General features: G+C 40.6%; 1 protein-coding gene across 1 annotated transcript in view; it reads left to right on the forward strand.

The window, feature by feature from the left end:
• tanc1b (tetratricopeptide repeat, ankyrin repeat and coiled-coil containing 1b) overlaps window positions 1–12,808 on the forward strand; it is a 103,397-nt gene that overhangs the window by 24,743 nt on the left and 65,846 nt on the right. Inside the window, exon 3 of the mRNA XM_051404300.1 lies at window positions 6,079–6,285. Coding sequence (XP_051260260.1) covers window positions 6,079–6,285 — 207 coding nt within the window. The remainder of the gene's footprint in view (window positions 1–6,078; window positions 6,286–12,808) is intronic.

The raw sequence follows: 12,808 nt of genomic DNA on the forward strand, positions 1-12,808 counted from the left end.
TCAGTTAACCTTCCTATCCCGCATTCCTTTCCACTTCGGTTAAACACACTCCATCTTTGGTGACAAGGTTTCGGTGAAAATTCAATTAATTTCAGTAGCATTTAAATGTCATTTAACAGACTCCCCAGAGAGGTGCCAAACACTAAGGTGCCACACAAACCTATCCAAGATGGAGTTGCTGTATTGTCTCTGTTATTATGTACACTGCCCTGCAGTTATTTGTGGTCTGGCATGCACCCTAGCAGTATACCTTCAGGTTGTATCCTTTTATTGGACAGTTCAGGCCTCTGTTGGACAATGGAGAGGGTCTGTGTCTTTCGGAGGGGGGTTGCATTCTCTCACAAGGAGTGACAGATCACATTCCATTGCACAGATTTACTTGAGAGGTGAAAGACACTATCCAGATTTATACCCTTGAAAGACATTTCAAAGCATTCAGCATTCAATATGAAGAGTGCTTAGCAAGCTGGGGGGGAATGCTTGGGCCACACATGAAAAAAGAAATGGGGTTTAATTCATTGTGGTTGACTTTTATTTGATGAGGATGGCCACTATGTAATCTGAGTAAAGGCTGTAGAGGATAACCATTCACTGCATATTGAAATCAGAACGCAAGAGATACAGAAATGTGAAATTTATAATTATCAATATAATGATTTGGTGCAGTTTCAAACAATGAAGGTAACCTCATCAGCATTCAGCCAGTTAAGGTTTTATATTTCCCTTTTATGTGGTTTTAATTCATCATTCATCTTTATGACGTTACTACAAATGTAGGAGACAGTTAGACGGAACATTGGTTGGAATAAATTTATAAGATTGACTCACATTGACCTGCTCAAATAATTGATTTGTACTTTAATGTTTATTTTTCTAAATCAATGTCTTGAAATAATATTGAACGGTTTTTATGGGCTGGGCATGTCCTCGTGGGCTCTGGCTCTTCACTTTGATGAGGAGGAAAGAGCACGCAAGGGACTGTAATCATTTTTACATCATCTTGGGGCAGCACTGTATAATTAGAAAGGGTTGATTTCCTTGACCACAGCAGGGGCTGAAATTGCAGGCCTTGCCCCAACCAGGGTTTAGGAAAGAAACTGAAATAGCACTGGCGAGCTTCTGTCCTTGTGTCCCTCTGCGTTATAAAGTGTCGGTCAGATGGCAGAGCAGTCACCGTGACACACTGCAGCCTATTCACCAGCACTTGGACGGCCAGCTTTTATGTGGCGCCTCTTGTTTTCAGAACCAACTACCAAAATTACAACTTTGTCATAATCTCTTTAGCATGCAATATGGCAGAAACCTGTATCAGCCACGACCTGCTGTGACTGCAGCAAGTGAACAGCTTTTACATCAGTGGTTCCCAACCTTTTTCCTCAAGGGACCCCTTTTCTGTGATTTAGTATTCTGATGACCCCTGCTTAAGTGACACATTTTATGGATATTTCATATTATCTCAAAACTGTTAAATTAACCAAATTGTGAACACAATAACTGAACCAAATGCTGGCATATACAGTAGGTCTTCTGTGTATATTTTTAAAGTTTTCTAGCATGCCTTAAAATCAAGAAGGCTTTGTGACCCCCCCATGAAGACTGCTGTCACAGGAACTGGTGATGCCTAGTTAGAAGGCAAAGCATTTCAGATGTTATTATTTTCTTCCTCCATCTTATAATCTGTACAGATATTGTTGATGTATTGTTAGAATATATCATTATTTTATTTTTAAGTTTTTGGGGGGGGCATTTTATTCCAGGAAATGATGGCAGGGAGAGATGTGGTTCATGGTCAGCACCTTAACCCCTTGAGCCACTAGAGTGCCCCAGAATATATCATTATTCATTTCTGATTAGTTGATTTAGTAATAACACCCCCACTCTCGCACCTAGGGGAAATACTTGTTGGACCAACATTCGAAATGCTAGGATACACTCTTATCTTTTATATGCTTCTTGTGGAATGCTTACCACAGAGAACTTGACTTACAACCTGCAGTCAGACACACAGTTCCTTAAGGACCCTTCAAAGTGTCGGTATCAATGTGGGTGCTGTATGTCCCACTCAGGTCAGGGTGACGGCAGGTCCTGGCCTTGGCTGTGTGACCTTTAGGTCATTCACAGGTTTTTCCATGTCTGAAGGCATGCAGAGGTGTCATTGCAACCTTTCCGCTTCCTGTGTCTGGCAGTCGTCTTTGTTTAGGAGCCCTTTAAAACACAGAACAGCTTTGTGTCCCCTGTGGCGAGGCGGAGGCGTGGAGAAAATGGGTCTCTGTTTCTGATTAGTCCGGCAGCCCAACAACACTCATTTCCCTGAGGAGAGAATTGGGATGCTAATAGTAGCTTGCCTCTTGTAGTTGAGTCTTCAGTGATTTCTACAAACCTCTGGCTGCAGACAGGCGTCAGTGCTAATCTGCTGAAGTCTTCCCAAGCAGCACAGTCCTGAAAACAGAACCAAAGCTAATTGTCATTACTGTGGTTCACCACATCTGCAGTTCTTATTTAGCTGGGACTGTTGACGTATGGTCTGTATTATTAGTTAGGTATTATATGTTATCTTGAGGTTGATAATTCATACATTTTAATTTGTGGCCATGATGAGTGGGCAACTTTGATGCCGCAGAATAGATTATTTGCCGTTAACTGGCTCCATGTCTAGAATGGTCTTTCCAGGCAGGATTGGTTCTCAGCAAAGCAAAACCTGTTTTTTCCATTTAGGGCTTGGATTGCATTGAACAAACTAGTAGCCAGGTTAAGTAATTTGCAAGTCTTGAGCTAAGTCATCTGTAGAGACTGTGGGGAACCATTTCTTTGAGGAGAACAAATTATAGCATCTCATTAGGTGAGACAGCAAAATGTCGGGGCTGCCCTGTCAGTAAAAATGATTGTGTTTGGGGAACAGGGACACAGACAAATCAGCATGCTTATACACTATTGCAAGCCAACTAATTTCTGGACAACTGGATTGTATTGCACACCACCGCAACCAGCTTAACAGTTTTTCTGGTTGGAATTATTTGAGATTGTTTTGTTTATCATAATGCCATTGTGTTTTCTTTCATAAGTATGCTGTCTTGTACACTCCTGTACTTAGCATAAGGCTGTGTTAGAATAGTCAACAAGGGGCAGAACTGTTACCTATGGGCACCTAGGGTAGTTTAAGGTGGGTGGTTAAGTATTGCATTCTTTTTTTTTTCTCACATTTTTTACAATTAACTTTTTGAAACCAGTGTTAATGACAAAATATGTACCAGACAAAAACTCTGAAAACCGCATCCTTCCCTACTTATAATGCCACCACTACTTCTCACTGAAATACTTTCCTTTTCCTCTACCTGCAATGGACCATTAACGTCATAACTACAACATGACCAGATTCTGCAGTTTAAAAAATGTATGTAGCCTCAGGTCAGAGACGCTCAACTGATGTAGCATGTAGTGAGTTCTGTGGGCAACAAAAATAATAATATATTTTTTTCAGTAAATCTTCAAAATAAGAATTTACATTTAACATACATGAGCCTAGTTCATGCGGTGTGCTTCTTTTCCAAGTCGGGGTTGATCAACATTCTGCTGTGCTCCTGCAGGGAGAGAGAAAAAGAATATGGACGAGAGACGAGATGAAGATGAAGGGCTCCTGCCTGTGAATGAGTGAATTCACTGACTGTGTTTGATTTCTGTCCTTTAATAGGTGCAAATACTTAGCAAGGAACACTCAGCAAGTGTGCTTAGTGAATTGCATGTTATCTTAACTTAGTGGTCAATGACACAACCTTATTTACTCCACTAACTGGATGTCCTTCTCATGTGCCCTGATGGCATGAGAAATACTCACTGGCCCATGACCCTGGGTTTAAATACATATGATGTGGCCCTGTGTTTTCTAGGATCCAGGTCTTTTCTGCTTTTTTCCCACCTCTATCAGTCATCCTTGTTTGGGTCCCTAGCAAACTATGAAGAGACTTATCTCTGACGTTGTCTGGCATTGCATTCTGTCACTATCTAAGTGTCAAGTTGATTTCATGGGCAACAACAGTCGTTCGTGCTATAATTTATTTGCACTTACTTGTATCTTGAAGCTGAGTGTAACTTGTGTACACCCTTGAAGGAAATTTGGGGGGGGAAATTTGGACAGTGTTTGCAAATCAGGCAGTGAACTAGCACGTACAGTAAGAGCATAAAGTGGGCAGTGTATTGACAGCCTAAATGAACCTCCTTCTTGCGAAAACTACATGAATGTTAAATATTTTGGTTTTGTTCAAATCAATACAGGAAATCTCAGAACGACCACTCCACCGTATGCTGAAATCCACTATTACCCCTACTGTGTAAGCTGATTTCTCTGCAAGCCAGTGGTACCTGCCTGTGTAACGTGGTTGCGTAACAGTCAACTGAATATCTTGAAACTATATGTGAAAACTCATTTGATACATTTAAAATGTTGTTAGACATTTGCTCTGCTCCCGAAAAGCTGGCATTTTTGCATTTAAACTTTTTCACCCGACATCTATGATATATCTGTTTTATACATTTGTAGAATGCCATCCTGTCTTAACCAAGCTGCTTTCTTCAGCAAAATACATGTTGCCAATGTTTCCTCTGAGGTTTCACATTCCTGGTGTTCAGACTCAGGATGGTAGTAAAAGAAAATGGTTTGGTACTTTGTTTCAGTTGGGTCAGCTTCAAGGTCAGTTTGGTTATGTATTTGAACCTTAAACAAAAGGCTTTAGCAGGTTCTGGTCTCTTAAAATAAAATCCTTAATAAAACAAACAAAACTATAACTATCACTATCACAAAACACGTCTTGCTTAATTGTTCTTTCACATGTGGATTTAAACAATGAAACATGCACACTAATTATTGAAGAATCATATCAGAATCAAAAGCGTACACAGTGTTTAGATAATCAGGAGCACATCTGCAAGCTGGGCTTTACCTTATTGCTTCATTGATTATTAACAGTGACTCAAATTACTTTATGTAATATGAAATAATTGCCAATACTATTAAACTCACAGTATGAACACCCAAATCTGTAGTTCTTTGCTGCTTTTAGAATCGTCAGCTTATTGTTTTAGTTTTCCAGCCCACACATAAACTGTATGTGGGAGTCTGACCATAGACTGACATTTCTAGCACAAAAGCTCGGACTGTGACTCTGACTCTGACTCTTTACACATAGCCCTGCATGTGCGAACACAGCTGCCAAAATCCTCTTTCAGTTCTCTTATTTTAGCTTCAATTGATTCATCTTAAAAATGAACATGGGAAACAGAAAGGCTCTGAAGACATGACATTAACTCAGAAAACAGCTGATCACATCACACTTGGAGGCGATGATATATTGGGGACCACTGAAAAAAGAAAGAAGTTTAAAGGACCAGTGTGTAGTATTCACTGGCTTTTAGCGGGGAAGTTGTAGATTGCGACCATTTGAATATAGCACTCCCTCGGCAGATAAAAACTGCTCATCCTAAGGTATTGAAAACATAACAGTTCTTATTTTCAGATTATTCTATACTAATGAAAACATACCTATGCATCATATATTTATTTCTGCCAATACATCCTTCTAAATGTTAAACACTGGACCTTCAAGTTCAACCATTATGCATGTGCTTTGTGCACATTTTCTTTTATATTTCTGCTTCTTAAAACAGTGCTGAGCCCTAAGAGTCCTGCATAATCAGCCTTGTGCACTCATATACAATGCTGATTAGTGTGCAGTACATTCATATAACACACATTAGTACTTTGTTCAATAATTCTCAGAGGTTTAACAACGTTTAACCACAATAACACTTCGGTGTAAACAGATTTAAAAGTCCCCTGAGCTTCACTTCCTTCTGCCGTGAAAACTCTGTTTTATGCAAACAGCTAAAAAGCACTAACACATGAAGAGAGAAGAAAGATAAGAATGTATAATTGTGTGTTGTTGTTTTTTTTGTACTGCTGAACATCAGCCCATACCTAAATAGGTAGCTAAATTTAAGGTATCTGCTCTTCCTTAAGGCATTACATGAGGTGATACCAAAGCCATTTGTAAAAATCTGTAACAACCTTGTTGTTCTCCTCAACAGGTGATGTCCATGGCCACAGTGCCCAAAGAAGATTCCCACCCGAGGGAAACCCTCAACCCCACGGGCCTGGCAGCATTCACCCTAATGTCCAGGAAGATGTCTTCAGATTAAGCCTTGCCAAGGGTGTGTCCATGTCTCTTCCATCCTCACCTCTTCTGCCACGACAGTCCTACCTGATGCCCTTACGCCCTAGCAAGAGATCACCAGGTACTGTTTGACATATATTTGAGCTTTTATATGTGATTATTGATGTTGTTGCTGTGTTGCCATTGGGTAGAACAAAATACTTCAGTTCTGTAACCATACACCCCCATGAGTATTTCTCAAGATAAACTTAATGTGCTGCAAGCATTTGAGTTATTCCAATTCTTTGTGCACTATTTCAGTCTCGTAAAGGGAGTGTCATTTGTCTCTGTGGGCTTCCTGTAAAAGTGATCATTCCTGTCTACCTTCAGGTGCTTCTGTAGGATTGTTGAACGTCTGACAGTGCTCCAGGAACAAAAACACTGCTACTGCAGTCTTCTCTGGAAAATATCAAACTATTCTTTGTAATTGTAACTCTTAGAAAAATAAGTCATATTGAACACAGGAGCATAAAGTAATAGTGATAGCTGGTTCATTCAGGATACCAGCAGTCAGACTGTGAACTCAGAATGGTTGCAGAGAATTGTTTTTGTCACTTCATCCTCATATTTGATCACCTTGCGTGGACGTAGTGGTCTCTACAACAGCACCCTGTGTTTACACTTTACTGGCTGGTAATGGGTGTGTGTTTACACTGGATCTAAGGCCCTGTTTAAACCTGGTATTAACATGCATCTTGGGTGATCCAATCACAAGTGGACAGCTCTAAGCACGTCACTTCACACCTGGCATTAAAATGTGTCTCAGTGGACCACTTGTGATCAGGTCTCAATTCCCCGCTCTGTATGCAAGTGAACACAAGGGCTGTACCCTACTCAGAATTTTGAGTAGGGTGGAATTATTCCTGTCTACTTGACAGTTTAGTACAAAGTTGCATGTTTTACGTACGGTGTCAGCAGCCCTGCAGGAGAGGATACTGTAGGATACTGTAGAGCTTTATCACTGAACTATACAAACAGGACACATACTTTTACCTTCTCTCACTGTGTAGAAGGCTGATGTTTTTTCATCATAGATGACGAAGAAAGGCGTTAATGCCAGAGACAGTAAAAGGAGGCGTCCTGCTCACACAATGTACTCTGTAACTAGTAAAATCAGTTGAAACGGTTTGTTCACAAACATCTGCTGCTTAACTTGGCAGGTAAGAAAGCCCAAACACGTAATTTGCACGACAATGACTGAATGTGTTTCGTGTGTACTTACAGGACATCAGTTGAGTAAGCAGTCCTCCGGTGTTGCCCAGGACACACTGTGTACATACTGTTAAAAGAATGTGGTCACATGCCACCCAGACGACCTCCGAATGTGGTCTGAGCGATCAGATCTCAACGCGACCTCATCTTGGGTGCATTCACAGTTTTACTTAGAGCTGTCCACTTGTGATCGGATCACCCAAGACGCATGTTAATATCAGGTCAAAAAAGGGCCTAAATTTCAGTCCTCCCAAGCTCCTTCTATCCACCATGTTTAGAACATGCTTGTCAGCAGCTGTGGGATGCTTCAAAGCAGGGGATACCTTTGTAGCTAAACTTGTTTCAACCTGAGTCTTTGTGTTCTGGAGACTTGTCAAAGAGGAGAGAAGTCCTTCAAGTGGTCCATGTGGCCCCACTCACATGTGGCACTCATCTGTGGGCTATTTAGCCTTTGTTTAGAGTGGTTACAGCTTTGATCTGTTTAGTGTAAAGATGAGTTGATAGAGAGGGGTAATATGGTTTAATCCTAATGCAAACTTTTGTCTTTCAAGTACACATCTCTGTTAAGAAATAGTCATTTAGCTGTTTTAAGATTTTAGTTTGTTTTAAATGAACTTTCTAATATGGAATGCCATATTCCAATTTCAGCTACAGATTAGGATAGAGATAATGTCTTTGCTTCAGTGTTTTCACTGATTTTCTACACACCTTTTTTGCAATTCTCATCACGATTCCAAACCTAATATTGGACTCTCAGGCCTGACATTGTGATGCAGTACATTATGCAAATGTTCAGTGGGAAGCCAGGTACATAATTAAAAGTGTGCTTGGTCCCTAGTTTATAAAAAAGGGGTAAAAGAAAAGACAGATACGGTTTAAAATAGCCAAGTAGGGTTTAATTTGCTCACCCCCGACTCAAGTGAAAACAAATCTACTCAGCAACATAGGTGACACAAGATTTGTGATGACTATTTTAAACCCTTCAAAGAGAACTCTCATGACATGTACATTTGCAGACATGTAGGGAGGGACAAGAGGGAGAGAGAGAAGAGGTTGAGTTTGTGAAGGTGAAAAGGGCCCTGGGGACAGGAGAAGGGGAACACTCATTAAAGGCATATTCCCACTTGTGGTGCTCTGAGGCATGGAAAAGGGGAAAAAATGGACTGACAAGATAGGATGTTATGGAGGACAACCAAAGGAGAGAGGGTTGGGGGATGGTTTGTAGGCTCTCCTCCGCTGTCCTCACAGGTAACTGTGAAAACCCGTAGGGGGAGAGTTCACACCTCCAGTTAATAAACACATACTGCAGGAAATGTCTCAGCTCAGCGACGAAAACAACATGGGTTATAATGCTGCATTTTCTCTTCTTCCTGAGCCCGAGAAGCGACGCAGTACACTCTATTTAAGACTCATCGTGGTTGAAATGTGTGTACTACTGAAAATGGACAGAATGGCGAGGTTCTATTCAAAATGGTGAGATTTGTTCATTTTGATTCACCCTGGATCTTTAGCTAGAAAGATGGAATTATTGGTACCATTTGAATACAGTCACAGGGTAAAGTTCACAGGGGAGCTCGATACGCTGGCTCAAAACCAGCGTATATAAATCCTCTAACCCTGTGTTCTCAAGACAACATTATTAAAATGTAATCTTGCTCGTATTCTCGCCAAGTGTACATGTTGGAGTGTTATGATTTTATCTAGGCTTCTAATTAAGAGAGCTTGAAAGGTGTTCTTAAACAGCACACAGGTGTGGAGACTATGACCTTAACAACAAAGCAAAGATGTTTTGGAAATGTATGGTGACATGGGAGTTCATACAAGGGCCTGCCCAAATACAAACACAGCTTGAAAAGGCTCATGTCATCATGCTTGTGGCATTCAGTGTGAAACACAGCCAAATCAGTTTATGTAATTCTAGAAATTGTATGCATTAACAACATCTAATTTTATTATTCATTTAAATGATGTATTATTAATGTATCTATCATGTATGAAAAAAAGATTGGTTTACTTGTTGTTGTTGCTGAGTGTATCTTACCAACAAGCTGTTCTCTTGGACAAACCTAATCATTAAAAGAAAACAATTTATCTCCAGAAAAATCAAATTTTCATAAGCAAGAAAAACTTTTTAAAAGACTAAAAGATTTTTATATGATGTTATGACATCCTTTGGTTTTACTTAACTGAAAACAACAGGGATCTGAAGGTCGTGTATTAACTGATGCAAGATAGCATTCGGGGAAAAGCATTTGGTACTTTCTTACGTACAGATGAGAATGAAAATCAATGCATATGAGCCTGCAATGAGCTCATTTATACTCATTTTTGCCAAGAATTTTTTGACAGCGAAAAAGATATTCATGGGTAGATGATGGATAGATAATTTGTTGTCTTCGGTTAGAGGAAATTTGTTTCCATGGCCTCTATACTCATAGGAACAATTTCCTAAAAGTTTCTACATACCAGCACAGGTCTGGGCTAAATTCCTGTTATACAACTCTCATTTACTTATATACAGTGAATCCATCAGTGCATTCTTCACACATTTATTTATTCTCCTTCCCATCCACCCTTCACTGATGTCTTTGAGGGGAAGTGGTTTCACAGATTCAGAAAGCATTTTGTGGCTTGGCTTCATTTCCAGACACATTGGATAATCTATCGCAGTTTGGAAGGCTCCAACTTAGTGGTTGTTCTTTTCATGAAAGCTTCACAGGGGACAACAGGGAAACATTGAGTTAATTAGGAGTGTGACGGATGCCTGAGCTGCAAAGTCCTGGTGGCGTTGAGTGCCACCGCTTTGATCAGCTAAGCCCAGAGCTTAACCATGAAACACAGCACCCTGACATGTGTTGAACAGCACCTAGGCTTTATAGTCTTAATAGTTTACAGGCACTCTAAAGGCCCATGGTGGGACAATTACTACAGGAATGTTGCCTGAATGGAGCCATCTTGCTCCAACCCAGTGCAGGTCAAAGATCAGGTATTGAAAAACTTGAACCTCAATCTTACATGGGTAGAATATAGTTGTTGACACCGTAAATTAGGTTTTTAGGTCTTCTTCAACTGTTAGAAACTCCCTGTGCTCCACCTCTGAGTCTCCTGGGTATCTCCACAGTGACCTCCTCTGGTTGTTATAGGTTACTGTGCCATTGTAGGATTAAAAGCATCTGTTGTCCTCAAGGTTGCATTGCTTGGTGAGTTACATGTTTGTGTAAAGATGACTCTTTTGTAGATGTTGAAAAGCCCATCTTCATAATTATAACCACACAATATATACAGCTACATGTAGGAGTATGAGCCATGTAACAGCATGGTGTGAATGGTACTACTCAATATAACAAATATATATATATATATATCAGTGACATAGATCTCTACTAAGAGGTTGAAGAGTGGTGGATACAGAGGTGATTGCTGCCAGTGTGGTTACATTAGATGTGCGACCTTTCTGTAGTCACGTGACAAAACTGTTAGCCCCATGCTTTGCCTCCCTGCCTGCCAGCGAGGGATCATAAAACAGCAATTCATATTAATTTATTGCCGTCATGGGTAGTGTATCATTTTAATTGGTATATCTGCAATGAGGCCGTGGGGGGAATGGTCTCTGGTAGGCTGTTTTGGATATTGAAATGAATTTAGTGGGGGGCAGTTTGATGAAGCTTTGGATTTCGGTGGTTCAGAAGCTGATTCATTTATCGATCAGCCAAGCAGGTCTACAAATCACCACCAGGGAGCATAGTTCACTATTCTGACATGATCTCTTTATTTTTCTGTCATCTGGGAAGGGTGGTAACCTTGTTGATTCTCTTTAATCAGGTGAAATCCTGCTGTGTTTGGACACTTAGCCCCCAAAAGACTTTTCTTCTCTTCATATATAATATCAAGTGGCTATTCAGTTTCACTGAGAGGAAGCTTCTCTTTTATACGATCACATTCGCACTGTTAGACACTTTAATACCAGTACAAACACAGTCTGATCTGCTGGCCACTGAGCAGCTCACTGGAGTGGGGGCCTCGCTCAAGGGCACCACCTCAGTGGTAGTAATGAGGGAAGGGCAAACGCTGTTTTCTCCCTTTAGCCACCCAGATTTATCCTGCCGGTCCGAGGTTGGAACTGATCACCTCCCACAAGCTCGCTTCTCTAACCTTTAGGCCACCACTACCTCATATCTATCACAGCCTGGTAGATGTTCACATTATTTAATTTCCCACCCCCTGCCTGCCCAACAGCTTTTGGCTTGCTAGATCTGTGTGTGTGTGTGTGTGTGTGTGTGTGTGTGTGTGTGTGTGTGTGTGTGTGTGTGTGTGTGTGTGTGCGTGTGCGTGTGCCAATCAGGTGATGACTTTTGCTGACAGTGGTCTGATGCCATGACCTCTTTGTTGCTTATCTCCTCTTTATCTGTGTTTTGTGACCACAGCCCCACTGTTCACCCCCACACACATTGAATGCTATACATTAGTGGGGGTTAGCTTTTTAAGCCGTTGTATAGTCTTTACAGTGCATTTTTGTCGTGGTTATTAAGTCCCATAGCCATTTTGTAAAATGTTTGTGTTCTTTGAGATTTTTTTAGAGCATGGGTTTAGAGCTTTAGAGGATATTATCACGGTAGACCACATAAAACAACACAGAAGGTCATTTGATAAAACACTTGAGGATTTATGTGTTTTCACTAAGCCTCATAGTTATAGAGCAGTCAGATACAGCATGTAAAAGCTCAAGGACAGTGTGTGCTTAAACTGAAACAAGAAAATTATGTCTTCATTCAAAATGATATCGTTCCTTATAACTGCAACTCATTTTTTCAGCTAAACACTTTCTTCTGAGCAATATTAACTTCCCTGCTAAATCACTGTTTTATTATACACTATCCTGTATGAATACAATATTCATCCACTAGCATTATCCATCTTCTTCTACATTGCCAGATGAGTGCAATTTATTTTGCAGTTCTGTCAAGAGGATAGGAACACTCTTCAAAGCCAGTTGTAGCCCCTTTGAGGTGAGCTCTCCTGAAGTCAACTCTGGGGTATTGACAGTTACCAGACATCCCTGAGGGAATATTGATGCCTTTCTGAGAGCTGAGCTGTAAAAGACCTTGCAATGCTGCAGGAACCCTTTGAAAGGTTCCTCTGATGAGCACCCAGTGAAAAGTTCTATCCAGTTCTCCACTTCACTACACTAGAGCTTTGGCTCCTTATCACATGCAATCCCCCTTTTCATGTGCCGTGGAATCCCAATTCACTCACTGCTTAAGAGACCAACACTGAATATACTGACATTGCCTTTACAGTCAGTCAGTAGAATCAGGATACTCATGTGATATAGTGGTGCATCACACTAGATTATAAATGCTAAGGGGAAAAATCTTGGCTTATTTTACATTGCT

The sequence above is a fragment of the Dicentrarchus labrax genome, unplaced genomic scaffold (assembly GCF_905237075.1).
Source record: "Dicentrarchus labrax unplaced genomic scaffold, dlabrax2021, whole genome shotgun sequence".
Classification (NCBI taxonomy): Eukaryota; Metazoa; Chordata; class Actinopteri; family Moronidae; genus Dicentrarchus; species Dicentrarchus labrax.